This window comes from Chlorocebus sabaeus, unplaced genomic scaffold, assembly GCF_047675955.1.
Source record: "Chlorocebus sabaeus isolate Y175 unplaced genomic scaffold, mChlSab1.0.hap1 unalloc_scaffold_541, whole genome shotgun sequence".
Classification (NCBI taxonomy): Eukaryota; Metazoa; Chordata; class Mammalia; order Primates; family Cercopithecidae; genus Chlorocebus; species Chlorocebus sabaeus.
In genome coordinates, this window is record NW_027327861.1 from 86760 (window position 1) to 106227 (window position 19468).

The window sequence follows — 19468 nt, forward strand, 5'->3', positions numbered from 1 at the left end:
GGTGACAGAGCCAGACTCCGTCTCAAAAAAAAAAAAAAAAAAAAAAAAAGAACAGAAGTATTTGTTTCACAGTGTGGATAATTGAAGATCTGCATAGAAATCACCTAGGGTCCCGCCCTCCCTCACAACAGACTGGGATAGAGGGAAGGAGGGCAGGAGGTGAGCCCCTTGTCCACGAGAGCCTCCTCCCACCCTATCCCCTTCCTCAGGAGGGCGGCCTGCCCAGTGCAGGCTCCCTTCTCCCCAGGTAAGACCCTGGCGTCTCTACAGGAACACCCACCTCCCTTCCCTGCAATCCACTCCAGCTGCTCACGGCCAGTCAAGGGGGGCGCTCTTCAGAGAGGAGCAAACGGTTTCGAGGACAGCCTGAACTCCAACGTCCCAGGTGTGGCCTGCCAGGAAGCACAGAGGAAGGATGCAGGTCCCGAGAAGGAGGAGGCGCAGGAGGACGATGAGAGAGAAGAGAGAGAGACAAGAGAGGCAAACTGCCCAGCGGGGGGTTGAGCACAGGACCTGGCTGAGGCCTCCTGGGGAGGGGCAGAGGCAAACAGCCTGCTGCTTCTAGGCTGCTCGGGAAGATACAAGCTCGAAGGGGCTGCAAGGCAGGACTCACTGAGGAGCAGTCATGTGGATGCCCCGCCTCTCACATGGCACACACTGACAACACGCAACTCACATGCAACACAACACAACACGCATGTATAATGCGGTTATACAACACTGACAACACACACTGCACACAAACACACACAACCTATACAACACATACCCAATATCTGCGACTCACAACACAATATGCATTTATAACACACTCATACGACACATAACCAATACATGCAACTCACAACACAACATGTGCGTACAACACACTCATACACACATACAGCACACGTAACCTACATACAACACAACACACACGTACAATGCACTCATACAGCACACACAACACACAACTCACATACAACATGCACATGCAACACACTCATATGCAGGGGCCCTTGAAAACAGTATGCTAAGAATAGATAGGGCTCAAGGACAGTATCTCCAATTGAACTTTTAATGAACTCCCGTAGGCGCCAAGAAGGTGGACAAATAAGGAAGAGCATAGAGACAAGGAACTAAGCAGAAGGTTACATCTGGGTAAAGAAAGTTTGTTTTGCATTGTGTTCTTTCTGCTGACGTGGGGTTTATGGAGTATAAATAAAGTGAGGCGGAGGCTCTGAGCGTGGAAGCCATGTATTCTTGTCCTGTGTTGTCTTGTGTGTACATTCTTTTGTTTAGGAAACACGCGGACTCCAACACTCATACAACACACAACACTCATACAACACACAACACACATAACTCACAACACAACATGCACACACAACACTCATACAACATACATACAATACACGCAACTCACAACATACACATACAACACACTCAAACAGCTCACGTACAACACATGCAACTCACGTTCAACACAACATGCACGTACAACACACACAACACACGCAACTCAACACAACATTCACGTACAACACATTCATACAACACAACACTCATACAACGTACACACAATACATGCAACTCACAACACAACATATACATACAATACACTCATACAACACATGCAACTCACGCACAACACAGCATGCACGTACAACACACTCATACAACATATAACACATACAACATACACACAACACACGCAACTCAACACAAATACATGTACAATTCACTCACAACACACAACACTCATGCAACACACAACACATGCAACCCATAAACACATGTACAACACACTCATACAACACACAACACTCATACATCACAAACAATACATGCAACTCATATACGACATACACATACACACATACAACACACAACACTCATACAACGTACAAAGCATGCAACTCACAAATACATGCACAACACACTCATACAACACACAACACTCAAACATACAATAAGTGCAACTCAACACAATATGCACATACAACACATACAACCCATGCAACTCACATACAACACAACACACTCATACAACACATTCATACAACACACACTATACATATTCTAAGTATGAAATAGAAAACAGCACACACACAGTTTCTAAATTTGATGAAAACTTTTTTCAAGAAAGTCGTCCAACATCCAAACTGGTACCATGTCCTCATTTTCAGTTGCTGTTCAGATTCAAGCATTTTTATCATCTACTCTATGAATTACAATAATACAGCATAAACCCATTTTTCATTTTACACCCACTTTGGTGTGGGGTGCTCCAAAACAGGGGCCAGGAGCCTCAGAGTCGTCCCTCGGAACAAAACACAACCGACACTCAGAGGCCAGAAAGGGAACTCGGGGGGTGACATACACTCTCTCATCTGCAGAGCTCTGCTTCAAATACTTTACATGTAACCAGGGCTGGAACGGGTTGGTGAGGGTACAGACATGGCAAACTGAGAAGAAACTGGCAGGTGGAGAAAGATCAGTCAAAATCCAAGGAAAAATGCTGAACATTTTCCACAAATAGTTCACACAACAGATGATACTCAGGCTACTGAAAGTTTATTGAGAGAGGTCTTGCTCCAAAGAAAAAGTTCTCTCCCAAAGTTATCAAAGATTCAGAGCAGGCACCTGCACCCAACACACCATCTTCCGAGGGCCTATGAGTCAAAAAGAAGGTAAGACAGTAGTAAGGGTACAGGGGGAGGAGAGCGGGAGGGGACCGAGAACTCGGAACCAAGAGATGGGCGGACACTGAATGCCTGACTCCAAGGTTATCACTTCAGAAAACAAGTCTGTTGAAGTCCGTAGTAACAGTGTTAGTACTTTCCCTGAACCTGCACTCAACACTGGAGAACCTCCCTGTGTTATGAAGACGATCTGAAAAATAACATTAATTCACAATGTAGAGTGATGATTCAGCCACAGAAAATAAAATTGATATAATCCACTACAAGTCACACTATGTCTTTCTTTAAGACTGGTTTATGATGCAGAAAAGAGGCAGTTTGAGATCTAAAATACTTAAACTGGCAAACACCTTGTTTCCCTGAATTCTCACAACCGTGGCACCAGCTAGAGTAAGACAGAGTGGTTTTCAGAGCTTCCAGAACAGCAGAACAGATCAATCATAAATATGCAAAAGTGATCTGAAGACAGAATTAATTAATATTCCACGTTTCAGCTTAAACTAGTCATGTGATTTCCAATAAGTGGGAAACATTCACACCAATTTTTATAAGAAAGTTCAATGTGAACACATAGTACAGAACATTGCCTTTGTTTTGCAATTTATTTATTTAATATGACAATTTCATTTGTATTTAGTTATTCTTGATGTTGAATGCTCATCTTTATTAATGATGAGCTACCCATTTTCTGACTGAGGAAACAGAAAGTTGTCACTGCCTAACAGCAATACTCAAAACAGCCTGTATGAAAGGGGAAGGTATATCTGTGCGCACACAGATGCATACACATGCATACACGTACCTATACATGTACACACACGTTTACATATGTGCATACACATACACACATACACGTGTATGCACGTGCACACGTGCATGCACATGTACACGTGTGTGCATGAGCGCACATGCATGCACACATACGCACATACATGCATACATACGCATATGCACAGACACGTACACTCATATACACACGTACACATGCACACACATACATGCATATGCACGTGCACATGGACACGTGGACACGCACATACACACGCATACACACATGCACACACCTGCATGCGTACATGCATACGTAAGTATCATCTCAGGTACATGGATTCAAAATTCTGATGCAAACAAGAATAATTACAAAACAGGGTAGGGTGTCAACAAGTGAGAATTGAGATGAAAGTTCTGATATGTTCCAGAGACAATACGGGAGGTCGTCACATCACATAAATATCTTACCCATTTTAAACGTGACAATTCCTGCCAACATCGGCCTGGATTAAGATGATTTCATTGACATAAGGAACAGAAAATATAATATTTATTCTAATGAGATTCTGTAATCATTACATTATTTTCACAATTATAAGTAATCACTAAATAACTTCCTCCCAAGGGTCTAAAAATAAAAATAATATAACAAAAGAAAGTCACAGTCCTGACAGCTTTATCATGCAAATCACAACTGTGAAAATCAAGCATGTTTTTGAGACTATGCCCTCCTCAAATATCCTTCATGGAATTTTGTACTAGTAATGGCTGGTAATTAATTGTTATACCAGCTGGAAAGTATATCATTTGGGGTATGTGAAGTAAACATGTAAAGAGAAATGACCACACACACCTGAAACCAGACCTCATTTCACAACCGTTTCCTACTTTCGATTTGCTTAGTTTACTTCATGAGGTACCTCGAGGAGAGAAAGCAGAGCTGGGATCTGCCCCGAGGCTGCTTCGGGAAGAGCTGGGTGGGCACCAAGACCCTCAGACCGAGGGCTGAGCTGCGTGGCTATGACCCCATCACTGCAGCTCCCCAAGCGTGTGTCCCTGTGTGTCACGCAAAACCCTGCCACACAGGTGACACACGCCACATGCCTGACACAGGCTCAGCACACAGGGAGCGATCAGTAAGTGGTGACTAGAGAGAAGCGACGGCCTTCAGCGTGGATGGAGAAAACAGGCCACAGACTCACAGAGGAAACGCCACAGATCCACAGACGGAGAAAACACCACAGACGCACGGACGGAGGAAACACCACAGACGCACGGAGGGAAGAAAAGCCACAGACACACGGAGGGAGGAAAAGTGCCACAGACGCAGGGACGAAAGAAACGCCACTGACGCACGGACAGAAGAAACATCACAGACGCATGGACGGAGGAAACGTGCCACAGAGGCACACACGGAGAAAACAGGCCACAGATGCATGGACGGAGGAAACAGGGCAGAGACGCCCACACACCAGTGTGGAACGTCGGACAGGAACGTCCCGGCCATGCACTGTCCACTCCCCCTAGAGACTTCCCACCCCCAGAGCACTCAGGATGGCTGTGGAGCTCCTGCCATGCACCCCAGAGGCGAAGCTGGGAAGCAAGAGATGAGCAGGTTCACGTCCATCAAATGCAGCTGCAATCCCTGTAATAACTGGAGGTCACTATTAAACAGAAGGGCACTTCACTTGGAATAAAAGCACTCTGCATAAAAGAACTAAAGATTGGCTGGAGACAGCTTAGAAACCGTCACCATTATTCTTGTTAGTGACAGCGAAGCTTCAAGAGTGGTCATTTTTCCTGTAGAAATCCCACAGAGGTGATTCCTGGAACTCATTTAGAATATTTCTTTCCCAGAAACCACACAACCAAGAACTTAATGTGCCGTCTCTTGACCAGAAAGATTCAGATTTCTGATGGAACTAAATCCTGTCCAGCCTCCTGATTCTAGAAGATGCTATACAGAAAAGCTAACTCAAAGGGGTCTCATTTCTTTTGTCGTCCATGACACATATAAAAAAAATTTTAAATATACAAAAAATGTAGGAATTGTACAGTGAATACCCATGTGTCTACCCCCTGGATCACAGATTAGATTTAAATGTAAAGTTCTAAAGTTCCCAGCTAAGGAAATGTGCAGTGTAAGCCTCTACCTGGTTAGAACCAAGGGGAATGGAATGAGCTTTCCCCAGCCTTGCTGCTCAGCTGGGAGGGGCTGCCACAGCTCAGCCACCCCACCCCAGAGCACCCAGGATGGCTGTGGAGTTCCTGCCACCCACCCCAGGTATGAGGCTGGATCCCCAATCACGGTGTTAAGAATGAGCCAGCCTTTAGAGGCCATGTGGTCTATACTTGAATAGAAAATGTTCCAGGAAACTAAAGATTCCAATGTGTGTGCTGAATTCCTAACCATTTGAAACCCAGGCTCCTCATCTATACACGAAAAACAACGCTCTCTCCTGGGAAAGCATTTCAGAAGGACGAAAAAGGATCCACATGAGAGCAGCTGAAAACTACAAGGCATCATGCAATTATAAGCCTTTTTCTATATCTTTGTTTCAAGGAATGTCAGCATTCTAAATATTGCAGTTCATCCCACATCACCTTTCAGGAGCAAATCATAACGATCAAAACTATCAGCAGAATCACTACCAGCTCATTCGCCACGTGCTTCTTCTTCCTGCACGACAATTTCTACAGAACGATGGGACCATCCAAGAATGGCTCCCTGCCATCATGTGCCCATTCTCCTTCCCCAGGGAGCTATTCCTGTACTCATGGGGCATGGGAAACCTGTATAACGCCACCAGAAAGTCCTTGTTTGACTTACACACTTCCCAGAAGGGCTGATTTTATCCAGAATCCTAACAGTGTCAAACACTAAACCTAAGAAATCATCAAGAAACCAAGGAAATGTAAGGCCATGTCCTGCCCCGGGTGCATGGTTACTAGGGGAGAAATAGAAAATGAGACATGAAAGGAAACTTTTAAGATATTCAGACCATCACTGGATGATTCCAGGAACCCATTACAGATCATTGCTCTTCCTAATAACAGGAAAGAAATTCTAAAATCCCAACAGGCATGGTGAGTCCCTCACTTGCATGAAGTCAAAATAATAATCCATCACTCTCTTCAAAAGGACAACAGAAAAACTCTACTTCCTCTTCATATTAATTTGTGTACAAGCACCTTAAGTGAGAAAATCTTAATGTCTGGACTGTGATATCAATAGCAAAATAATCCCAAGATTCCCAATTAAAAGATACAGACGGGTTGAATGAATTTAAAAGAAGAAAAACCGACTATATGCTGCCTACAAAAAACTCAGTTCAGCCGCAAAGACACACATAGACTAAACGTGAAGGGATGGAAAAACACATTCCACATTAATGGAAATTAAAAGTGAGCAAGAGTAGCCATATTTATTTCAGATCAATCACAATTTAAGTCAAAAACTGTAAAAAGGAGACAAAAAGGTAATTATATAATAAAGAGATCAAAATAGCAAAAGGATATAACAATTACGAGTATATGTGCACCCAACAACAAAGCACTCAGATATATAAAGCAAATATTAGTAGATCTAAATAGAGAGAGAGGTCGGGCGTGGCGCCTCACGCCTATAATCCCAGCATTTTGGGAGGGATGTGGGGGCAGGTGGATCACCTGAGGTCAGGAGTTTAAGACCAGCCTGGCCAACATGGTGAAACCCTGTCTCTACTAATACAAAAAATTAGCCCAGCATGGTGGCATATGCCTGTAATCCCAGCTACTTGGGAGGCTGAGGCAGGAGAATCACTTGAACTCAGGAGGTGGAGTTTGCAATGAGTTGAGATTGCACCTCTGCACTCCAGCCTAGGCAACAACAGCAAAACTCTGTCTCAAATAAATTTATATATACATATATATATATACATACACACATATATATATGTGTGTGTGTATATATATATAGAGAGAGAGACAGAGAGAGACAGGGAGATACCAACACAACAATAGTAGGAGCTTCAAAATCCCACTGTCAGCACTGGAGGTCATCTAGACAAAAAATAACAACAAAACATCAAATTTAAAGTCCAGTGTAGACCAAAGGAACCTAACAGACATTTACAGAACATTTCATCCAACAGATACAAAATGCACATTCTTCTCCTCAGCACATGAAACATTCTCTAGAATCCACCACATGCTAGGCTACAAAAGAATTCTCAATACATTTTTTCTAAAATTGAAATAACATCTAGGATATTCTCAGACTCTAACAGAATAAAGCTATAAATCAACAACAAGGAACAGACACTTCTCAAAAGAAGACATTTATGCAAAGAGACATGAAAAAATGCTCATAATATAGAAGGAGACCACCACTTCTCCTGCTGTCTTTCCCAGCTTTTCCCCATCTCCCTTTTTCCCTAGTTTATAAGACAGGAGAAGGGGGAGAAAACAAAAAGTTGGAAGGAAACAGAAGTAAGATAAATAGCTAGATGACCTTGGCACCACCACCTGGCCCTGGTGGTTAAAATAATAATAATAATATTAACCCCTGACCAAAACTACTAGTGTTATCTGTAAATTCCAGACATTGTTTGAGAAAGCACTGTAAAACGTTTTGTTCTGTTAGCTGATGCATGTAGCCTTCCATCATGTTTTGTCTGCGGCTAGTCCTGCTACAATAATCACTCGCCATCAGAGAAATGCAAATCAAAACCACAATGAGATACCATCTCACACCAGTTAGAATGGCGATCATTAAAAAGTCAGGAAACAAGTGCTGGAGAGGATGTGGAGAAATAGGAACACTTTTACACTATTGGTGGGACTGTAAACTAGTTCAACCATTGTGGAAGACAGTGTGGTCATTCCTCAAGGATCTAGTACTAGAAATACCATTTGACTCAGCCATCCCAATACTGGGGATATACCCAAAAGATTATAAATCATGCTGCTATAAAGACACATGCACACGTATGTTTATTGCGGCACTATTCACAACAGCAAAGACTTGGAACTAACCCAAATGTCCATCAATGACAGACTGGATTAAGAAAATGTGGCACATATACACCATGGTATACTATGCAGCCATAAAAAAGGATGAGTTCACGTCCTTTGTAGGGACATGGATGCAGCTGGAAACCATCATTCTCAGCAAACTATCGCAAGGACAGAAAACTAAACACCGCAAGTTCTCACTCATAGGTGGGAAATGAACAGTGAGATCACTTGGACACAGGAAAGGAAACATCACACACCGGGGCCTGTTGTGGGGAGGGAGGAGGCGCGAGGAGGGAGGGATAGCATTAGGAGATATACCTAACGTAAATGATGAGTTAATGGGTGCAGCATACCAACTTGGCACGTGAATACATATGTAATAAACCTGCACATTGTGCACATGTACCCTAGAACACAAAGTTTAATTTTTAAAAAAAATCAACAACAAGGAGAACTTTCAAAACTGTATAAATACATAGAAATTAAACAATATACCCTTGAATAGCCAATGGGTCAATGAAGAAATGAAGAAGGAAATTTAAAAATTTCTTGAAATAAATGAAAACAGAAACACAACATATCAAAGTTTATGGTATACAGCGAAAGCAGTATTAAGAGGAAAGTTTATAACAATGAACTCCTACATTTAAAAAACAGATTTAAAATAAACAACCTAACAAGGAACTGCAATGAGCTAGAAGAGCAAGAACAAATCAAATCCAAAAGTGGTAGAAGAAATAACAAAGATCAAAGAGGAACTAAATAAACTTGAAACTAACAAATATAAAAATGAAGAAAAAAATGTTGGTTTTTTGAAAAGATAAATAAAATAGACAAACCATTAGCTACACTAAGCAAACAAAAAGAAATCCCAAAGAAATAAAATTAGAAACAGAAAAGGAGAATGATAGTTGATACCGCAGAAATACAAGGGATCATTACAGACTATTTTGAACAACTGTATGTCAACAGATTGGAAAATCTAGAAGAAATGGATAAATTCCCGGACACGTACAACCTACCAAGATGGAACCAAGAAGAAACGGAAATCCTGAAGAGACCAATAATGAGTAACATGTATGACTAAGTAATAATAAAAAGTCTCCCAACAAAGAAAACCCCAGAACTAGGTGACTTCACAGCTGAATTCTACACATTTTTATTTCAATTCTTCTCAAACTATTCCAAAAGTAATGAAGAGGAAGGAATTCTGCTAAGTTCATTCTTCAAGACCAGCATTACCCTGATACCAAAATAAGACAAGGACACAATAAAAAGAGAAAACTATAGGTCAATATCCCTGATGAACACAGATGCAAAAATCCTCAACAAAATACTAACAAACTGAATCCAACAGCAAATCAAAAAGATTATACACCATGATCAAGTGGGATTTATCCCAGGATGCAAGGATTGCTCAACAAACACAAATCAATAATCATGCTACATCACATCAACAGAATTAAGGACAAAAACCATAATATCATTTCGATAGATACAGAAAAAGCATTTGATAGAATTCAACGCTGCTTCCTGATAGAAAGTCTCAACAAACGAGGCACTGAAGGAAACATACCTCAACACAATAAAGGCCATATGTGACAAACCCACAGCTAACATAATGGGGAATGGGGAAACACTAAGAGCTTTTTCTCTGAGATCTGTAAAAGACAAGGACGCCCACTTGTGCCACTCCTATTCAACACAGCACTGAATGTCCTAGTCAAGAGCAGTCAGGCAAGAGAAAGAAATCAAGGGCACCCAAAGTGGAAAGGAGGCACTCTAATTGTCTGTTTTCAGACAATGTGCTCTTATATATTTTAAAAAAAAAAGACTCCAGCAAAAATCTCTTTGAACTGATAAACAAATTCAGTAAAGTTACAGAATACAAAATCAACATATAAAAATCAGTAGCATTTCTATAGACCAACAACGAGCCAGTGAAAAAAGAAATCAAGAAAGCAATCCCATTTAACTACAAAAATATAAAATAAAAATAAAAATACCTCAGAAGAAATCTAATCAAGAAGGTTAAAGATCTCTATGAGGAAAACGATATTCTACCCTCTGAAGGTAGAACAGTGGCTTCTAGAGACAGGAAAGGGCGACGGGAAGGCAGAAAGGGAGAGGTTGGCTAATGAATACAAAATTACATCTAGATAGTAAAAATAAGGGTTAGTGTGCTATAGCCTTGTAGGGTGACTATAGTTTACAATTTATTGTATATTTTCAAGCAGCTAGAAGAGAGGATTTTAAAATATTCCCAGCATTAAGAAATTACAAATGTTTGAGATGATGGACATGCTAATTACCCTGAGTTGCTAATTACACACGAAAAATATGTATTGAAATATCACACTGTATCCCACGGATATGTACTACAATGTGTCCATTAAAAATAATAATTGTTAAAAACCCAAGGGTCATTTCTCATTTGTCCTATGTCAGTGTTGTGGCCCATTGATGGAGACCTAGCCATTTGCAAGTAAGACTATAGTCACTTGAGCTGAAAGCAAATGAATCGTCACAAAAATTACCACTGGCACCAAGTCTTCTTTCCAGAATTTCCTGCCCACAGCACTGTCAGAGTCACTGTGGGCAGGAAAGACACACTAGCACTCAAGTTTCAACCCCAGTACAGTTGATGCTTTTATTTCTCTGGTTTGGAATAGGTGTGTGTTCATAATTTACGTTTACTCCAACTGTCCCCTTGCTTAAATAGCTTCTTAAGGATAACTTCCTCTTACTAAATTCCAACAGCTTCTGAGCATCCATTATATTCTCCAAAGTAAATAAAAAGAGAAAATGTGTTGAAAGCCTGATAATGTTCACTTAAGAATCCAGCATGATGTACAGCTTGAAATGGCTACTCCACCTTGTTCCTTTACATGACTTTTAAAGTAGCCCCAGTTATTATACATAACTGAAGTCATAATTTCTGCAATACCATTAGGTCCACAAACGGTGGGGCCAGGGGACTTCAAAGTCTGTCTCCGATTTTTTTTTTTTTTTAGAAAGGAAAGCTCATGAGAGTAGGTAATGAAAATAAATATTCACACAACTCGGAACAGGGGATGGTGAAACATAAAGCTCCAGCCTGGCACAGGTGTCCAGCCAGTGAGGGTGGGGACACAGACTCATACGGTCCCCACAATCCCTCAGAAGTGCCACAGACAGGTGGGTGGCCTGAGACAGAGCCAGGCTCCGAATTCCGGGAGCTGTCTGGCTCATGTGCACCCCATGTGGTCCACAGTGCATGAGGATACCCAACATCACCAGTCCCGGTGCAGAACACAAGAATGCCCCATGGCATGAGCCCCCGCTGCACAGCATAGCCCGAAGGTGCCAGCTCAGACTCCTACACACGCTGGTCACCAAGGCACTGCCCTCCAGGAAGGAGGACCCCAGAGGTCGTGGCAGGGTGAGGTTTTGCTCTTCATCATCCCCGAGCAGAGGGGAAAGTCCAAGCAGACATTTGGGGAGCCTCTACACGTGGTTCTGGGACTCTGAGTGGAGGTTCAAAGATGTCCCCAGGTACGCCAGACTCAAACCTAAAAGAGACCCATTCTTCCAGATATGCCCAGACTGGAACCTATATAGGCCATCCTTCCTAGCTTTTCTCTGGAAAAGCAGGCTTAAAATAGTATCGACTAAAAGGGGCCACCAGGAAGACAGAAGTACTATCTTTAAAAAAAGAATTTTTTTTTTTTTTTTAAAAAGAGGCACTGAGGCTCTGACCCATCTGAGCACAGAGTACATGCTCGGCAGCATCTGTCAGAGCAGAGCAAGTACACATATGCTCTCCATGACCTGTGCTCCCAGCACCCATGCTCCCCACACCCATGCGTCACACGCCCGTGCTCCCCACACCTGTGCACCGGGCATCCGTGCTCCCCACACCCGTTCTCCCCGCACCCGTCCTCTCCATGCCCATGCTCCCTACACCTATCTGTGCTCCCCATGCCTATGCTCCCTGCATCCGTGCTTCACGCACTGTGCTCCCTGCACCCATGTCTGCTCCTCGAGCTCTCTTCCACTGATTTCCTCTGTACATCCCTCTTGATAGTCACTGTCACCTCGAATCACCTGGCTAAATGGAGGTAAAGAAAAAGTCTAGAGTAGCACATTGGAGGACAGAGTGGAAGTGGCTATTTACCAACAGGGCTATGAGATGAGCGCATCTGATCCCCATTAATCCTGACGGTCAGTTGATTAGCCCTGTTCAACAGCTGGCGACACTGAGGTGTGGAAGGGCGGGCTTGCTTACCCCAGATGATGCTGACAGTGTGGGCCCAGCCCAGTCCCACAGCCACCAGGAGGAGGCTCCTCACTGGGCAGGTGCGGAGGTGCAGCCCAGAGAACGCTTGGGACCCTGGCACAGACTCCTCAGGAAGGAAACAGAGAAAGGCCCACAGAGACTCAAGCAGCACAGAAGAAGGTCACCCACAAGTTAAAAATAGATGTTTGTGCTTTACCGTCCCAGAGTGCTAAAAATCCAACCCACTCACACGCACAGCCTGACGTGAGCCTGGCCTCCTGCAGCACTGGGCTAAGCGAGAGACGTACCTGCCCCTCTCCCGACAATAGCAGACTCGGCAGCTATTCTTCAATATACTTGACACCCTTCCGTGAGGATTAAGCAACACTCTGTCGACACTGGCTAAGTTTAATCCCGACACAGCCAACCATCTAGATCTGCAGTGAAAAAACAACTTACTTTGGATGATTCTGCCACTGAAAAAGACCCTGAATCTCCCAGCAAAGTTTAGTGACACGACTTACCTTTCTGTTTTCACTTCAGGTACACTGGCCCACATGATCTAATTTACCTGCTGATAATGCCTTGGAAAGACCACCAGGGGGCCCCACACCATTTTCAGCTTTAGAGGATGTGAATTTCCCTTTGATGAGAAAAGTGATGGGGAAAGAAAACAAGGATCCAAAACAGATGCCTGTGTGTTTCCTGGGAGTGATAAAGTCAGGAACTGCCTCTCTGTGTCAGGCGAGGGAGTAACAGAGACAATGGCACCAACTCCTGAGACAGAGGACCTGATGCATGGTGCAGCCACCGCCTGTGGCCAAGGAAATTCCAGGGAATGTAGACCCCAGTTGCATGGTACAGCCACCATGTGCGACCACAGAAATTCCAGGAATGTAGACCCTCAGTCACATGGTACAGCCACTATCTGCAGCCACAGAAATTCCAGAGAACGCAGACCCTCAGACACATGGTACAGCCACTATCTATGGCCATGGAAATTCCAAGGAATGCAGACCCTCAGTCACATGGTACAGCCACCATATATGGCCACGGAAATTCCGAGGAATGCATACCCCAGTCGCATGGTGCAGCCACAGCCTGCAGCCACAGAAATTCTGGAGAACGCAGACCCCAGTCGCATGGTACAGCCACCACCTATGGCCATGGAAATTCCAGGGAACAGAAACCCTCATTCCCATGGTACAGCCACCACCTATGGCCACGGAAATTCAGGGGAACGCAGACCCTCAGTCACATGGTACAGCTACCACCTGTGATCACAGAAATCCTGGGGAACACAGACTCCAGTCGCATGGCGCAGCTACCATCTGTGGTCACAGAAATCCTGGGGAACACAGACTCCAGTCGCATGGTGCAGCCACCACCGGCAGTCACGGAAATTCCAGGGAATGCAGACCCCAGTCACATGGTACAGCCACCGTCTATGGCCACGGAAATTCCAGGGAACATAGACACCAGTCGCATGGTGTGGCCACCACCTGTGGCCATGAAATTCTGGGGAATGCAGGCCCCAGTCTCTAAAGTATGAACTTCACTGCAGTGAATGTGGAAGAGTTTCTCTCTGGGCAGAGCTCAGTATCCAGAAGGGAAGTCGGCCCTAGGAATGCCTTCCTCCTCTTCAGAGCTCAGGGCCTAGGGCTGACACCCTTGGGAGGGGTCCTTGTTCAGCAATTGTGCCTGTGGAGGGTCCCCCAACACTCACCGTGCACCTCCTAGGAGCGGAGGCTACAACAGGGAGCCAGAGACCAAGCTCTGCTCAGACAACAGTGAGCTGATGGCCTTCCACTCTAAGTTCAACAGGGACCCAGGGACCAAGCTCTGCTCAGACAACAGTGAGTTGATGGCCTTCCACTCAAAGTTCAACAGGGACCCAGGGACCAAGCTCTGCTCAGACAACAGTGAGCAGATGGCCTTCCACTCTAAGTTCAACAGGGACCCAGGGACAAAGTTCTGCTGAGACATCAGTGAACTGATGGCCTTCCGCTCTAAGTTCCAGCTGCATGGAATGTGTATTCCATGAATGCCTGTTAAATGAATGATTCATATAAGGTCATCTGTGCTGACCTTTGCTGGTCTGCTGACTGTAAGCTTCAGAGCATAGGCCTCATTCCTGGAGCAGCCAGCTCTTCCCAGAGCGACGGCCGCTGGAGGGCAAAGCCCAGAGCTTCTGTCCTGCAGCAACGCACTCAGGACCCTGCGCTGGGCACGCTGGGGGCCTCTCCAGCAGAAGATCCCCAGCCCTGACCTTGCAATACCAGTGAACCCCAGGGGAGTCCCAAGTGCTCAAAATCAAGTAAATGTCCATTGTGATTTAACATATCAATTTTAGAAGAAAGGGCATATTGCCACCTTCCTCCTCAAACTAGGGACTATAAATCGATCCATCACCCTAACTGAGACTCTGCCTTAAATTCTGCTAAAACTACCATCCAAACACTGAAATTTACATTAGCGTTAAGGGAAAAAAAAAAATTAAACCAAACACCTGTAAGAAACAGTCAAGTGACCTGTGATACATCAACCCAAAGATTAAACATGAAAATAATGAAGTAGCAAGATATTAAAAGAATATAAACTCTATGTACATCATGGCCCAAGGTTCTAAAATTACACAGAGACAAAGACTGGAATGGAAGGGGGATATGTTTACAGATACATTTTTTAATTTTTAATTTTTAATATTACTTCTCTAATGTATGATTTGACTAACCAGATAATTCAGCAAAAAATAAAAAAATCAATTATGCCTATAGATAAATATGTAAAGAATCCTTCCCTTTGATGCCAATGGAATTAGTTTGGGTCTGACCCACAGTCTTCAATCTTTTAATTAAGACACAAAAACCATCTTTCAAGCTGTTAGAAAAAAAAAAAAGAAAAAGATTGAAAACCAGGAGCCCAGAAGAAAAGGACTCGCTATGTATCACAGCGTCTCTCCACGCCTCTCCACCCTGGACAGTGCTCCCTCTTTCCCCATTTTCATACCTACTGCACAAAACACTTAGCAAAGAACTATCTCAATTCATGAGTCACACAGCACAAAGGGCCAGTGTCGCTGCCAAACATACCCTGCAGCCCCAAAACGAAGAGGCAACTGGTTCCTTCCTTCCTCAGTGAAGGAAGAATGAGAGGCTGCTGGTTGTAATTTTAAATCTCACACCTCAATGTCTTAGCACTTTCCTGCTTTGTTGGTTTCCAGGGCTTATTAAAATTAACCACCCCCCACCCCCCGCGGATACTGAAGAAAGAAAGCAGGACGGTTGTGCAGGCTTCCAAGAGGCAGAGCCTTCCTTCCATGGCCACCTCTGTCTGTCTACCCACAGCAGCAGGGTTTACCAATTAGTCTCCCTTAAAGAGCAGTTTATGCTCATCGCGAACAAATGGATGCAATTGCTTCTTTTGAGATGCAGCAAGTTTTGGGCCCTCAGCAAAAAAAAAAAAAAAAAAGAAAGAAAGAAAGAAAGAGAAAAAACAGGGCAGTGGCACAACAGTCATAACCTCTGCGTGGCACACACACAGAAGGAAAATTAAAGCCCTGGAGGCGGAGGCGTTCAGAAAGGGAAGGTGGAAGCAGGAAGGACGCCCACGGGATAGAGTGGTCAGATACAGACCACCTCACCAAAGGGCGCCTTAGATGTTCCAGAGGACAAAATGCCCCTCTTTCCAGGGTAAACACCCATTTGCCAAACTCAGCCAGTGACGGCAAGCAGGAGTTTGCTTTTTTTTTAAGGCGTCTGAGAAATGATGAGAAGAGCAAGAAAAGAGCTTAATAATGGGACTGACAGGGCCCTGGGCTGGTGACTCAGCTGATGTGCACAGCATCAAAACCCAGTTCAGGACAGCACTACAACTCACCCCAGCAATCACTGCTTTAAAAATCAGTTATAAAAAAAGACGACCCATTTGAAAGCAGCCAGAGGAGGAAGACAGAGAGTGTCTCACAGAATCCAACCGCTTGTAGCCTCGGAACCATAACAAGAATATGAAACTAGCGGGTCCAGTGTGAGGCAGAACAGAGACGCCGTCAGGGCTCTCAGGAGGCTGAGCAGGAAGCGCATGGCTCAGGCCCTGCAACGCCCTAAGGGCGCCTGGAGCAGCCCACAGGCCTGTGTCCTTCGTGTGGGTTCACCTTCCTAGTTTCCTGGGTAAATTCAATGTACAGCATTTATTCGCCAAGAAAAGAACATTCAAATCAAACTACTGTCATAACTCTGAGGGGCTCTTAACACTCCAGTCCACACGTTCAAAAGCCCACAAATATCAGTGCTGCCACTGTGCAGGTAACAATGTTTTGGATGCATCATGCATGTAACCAGTAACGATGTTTTCATGTTTTCCGTAGCCATCTCATTCAGGATACTAAAATGATCTGTGACGACTTGATACTTAGTTATCTGTGATTTTCAGATAGATTTAACAAGGCTACCTGGCCAAGAAGGCCTCACCCTCCTGAACCCGGGCACCGGTGCCCTTACGTGCACCCGGGGCCTGGGGAGCGAGTCTCCACCACCTCCCGCTCTTCAATGTTAAATGTCCTCCCGGCGCGCCCGCGTGGTGGGCCCAGGCTCGGCCCCCACTGGAGAGCCCTTTCCACATTACAGGACAGGGGAAGCCCAGAGCCCGCGCTGCGGCGCCGCTGACGTCCCAGAGTCCCCGCTTCCTGGTCCTTCCCGTCCGCGGAGGCTGGCGGGGAGGGCCTGGGACCCATTTTAGTTTTCGGTTTTGTCACGAACCGGAAGGCGACAGCACATGCGAGCGCAGGAAACCCTTTTTTAAAATCTTCCAGCGGAAACGCGAGGGGCTGCCGGACCGCCTCGGAGACGCTAGGCGGGAACCCAGAGCACCCCGGCCATTTCCTGCTTTGCAGCAGCCGGGACCCTGCCCACGCCGCGCGGGGCCCGAGGCGACAGGAGGCCCGCGGGCATCCGGCCGTTTCTTCCTCGACATGCTGGGGGGTGGCGTGGGGCGGAGTTGGGGGGCGGGGGCAACTTAAGAAGTGATCGCGCTGTACCCAGGATTCGGAGGGGAAGCCCGGCCCCATCCTATAGCTCAGAGGCAGAACGACCCCGGAAGGTGCTCCAGGCGACCCCCTCTACCAGGCTCAATTTAAAACATAAACCGGAGAGGGTGGAAAGCTCACTATTTTCCGGATGGAGGTTCCTACCGCCATGTCCCTTCCTCCTCCGCCCCACCCGGCAAGGACCCCGGGGTTGCCTTGCCGGCTCCCGCCGCCCCGCAGGTACCCCTGCCGCTCCCGGGCACGGGCTTCTCCCCAGTTCTTCCCATCGCTTCGCCGCTGTTCTCCCCAGTTCTTCCCATCGCTTCCCCACCTTTCCCCGGGTCCTCTCATCGCTTCCCCCTCTTCTGCCCCGTTCCCCCATCCCCTTCGCCCTGTTCTCCCCTTCTCCCTCTTCTCTCCTTCTCCGTCCGTCCCTCCCTCGCCGCCCGGAGCGGGGCGCGCACCTTGAGCATGTCCCCCGCTGGTCAGCACGCCGATGGCCTTGCCGGACCCGGAGAGGTGCTCCAGGAACTTCCGCAAGGAGCCCTTGGGGGCCCGGGAGTCGTCCGCGTCCAAGGCGAGGAGGCCGAGGGCAGTAGCTAGTCCGGTTGCGCAGCAGGAAATGGAGACGCTGCGGGCGCGCGCCCGACTCGGAAACGCTGCCCCGCCCGCGCCCCCGCCCGGCCCTAGCGCCAAAGGGCCTTGACGGGCGGGGCCCAAGCGCACAGGAGGGGCTGCGGGGGTGGGGGGGCGGCTAGGGGCAGGGGCAGGGAAAGGGGCAGAGAAAGGGGCAGGGGCTGGCCGGGGGCGGGTGTGGGCAGGAGGACCTACGCGGGGGTCGTCGTAGGTGGCTGCCGCGCCAGCGGTGGGTGAAGTCGCGGAGGCGGGGGTAGCACCACAAGTGGGCGGGGTCCCTGCGGGTGGGGCCGCGTTGCTGGTGCGCTAGCCTCGCGGGTGGGTTGGAAGACTCTGGTTGGGGCCTTTAGAGATGCCCGGAGCGCCACAGGTGGGGGCAGGGGCAGCGACCGGGGGAGGGGAGACCGCAGGGGGGCGGGGTCACATCGTTCGCTGGGCGGGCCAAGGCAGGGCGGAATAGAACGCCGGGAGCATCTCCGGGTGGGGGGGCAAGGGAGACCGTGAGTGGGCGCGAACGCAGGGGCCGGTGGAAACCCCGCACTTGCGGGGAGCGCCGATGGCGGGGCGGGGTGGAATTGGGGCGCGGAGACCCCACCTGGACGCGGAGGCTCGCGGTAGGCCCGGTAGATCCGGCTGTTGTCAGCACCGAGCCCGGCCGTGCGCACAGCTTCTTGCTGGCGGCAGGATTCCTCCTGGGGCTGCGCTAGGAGCCTCTGCGCGAGGCTTCCTCGATCCCCGCCCCCAAGTTTTCTCTGCAGCCTGAGGTCGGGAAGGACGCCCGGAGAGTGGATCCTCCAGGTGGTGGGAAAAGCTGAGCGCGGCGAGCTTAGCTATGACGAAGCTGCGATTTCCCGGGTCCACGGGGTCTGTGGCGCTCCTGGGCCCCCAGCCCGTCCCGTGGGGAGAAGAATCCTTGGGGTGGGGGAGAGTGTCGGGGCGCTACCCTCAGAGACGCCTGGGCGCGCGAAAGTCAGAGTGGGACAGGAGGAGGCGCAACGGGACTGACCTGGCGCGGAGGCGGGACGACCCTTCCTCCCTACGTACACTGTGCTGACCTCGGCTGACTTCACTGACCAACTCCACGTGCTGAAATACGCA

At 46.9% G+C, this 19468-nt stretch overlaps 1 protein-coding gene across 1 annotated transcript in view; it reads right to left on the reverse strand.

The window, feature by feature from the left end:
• The window catches only part of LOC140711303 (uncharacterized), a gene marked incomplete at its 5' end in the record, with an annotated part of 54517 nt that extends 35388 nt beyond the window's left edge, over positions 1–19129 (reverse strand). The window contains 2 exons of the mRNA XM_073014263.1: positions 18199–18676; positions 18961–19129. Coding sequence (XP_072870364.1) covers positions 18199–18676; positions 18961–19129 — 647 coding nt within the window. The remainder of the gene's footprint in view (positions 1–18198; positions 18677–18960) is intronic.
• Between the last annotated feature and the right edge of the window lie 339 nt (positions 19130–19468).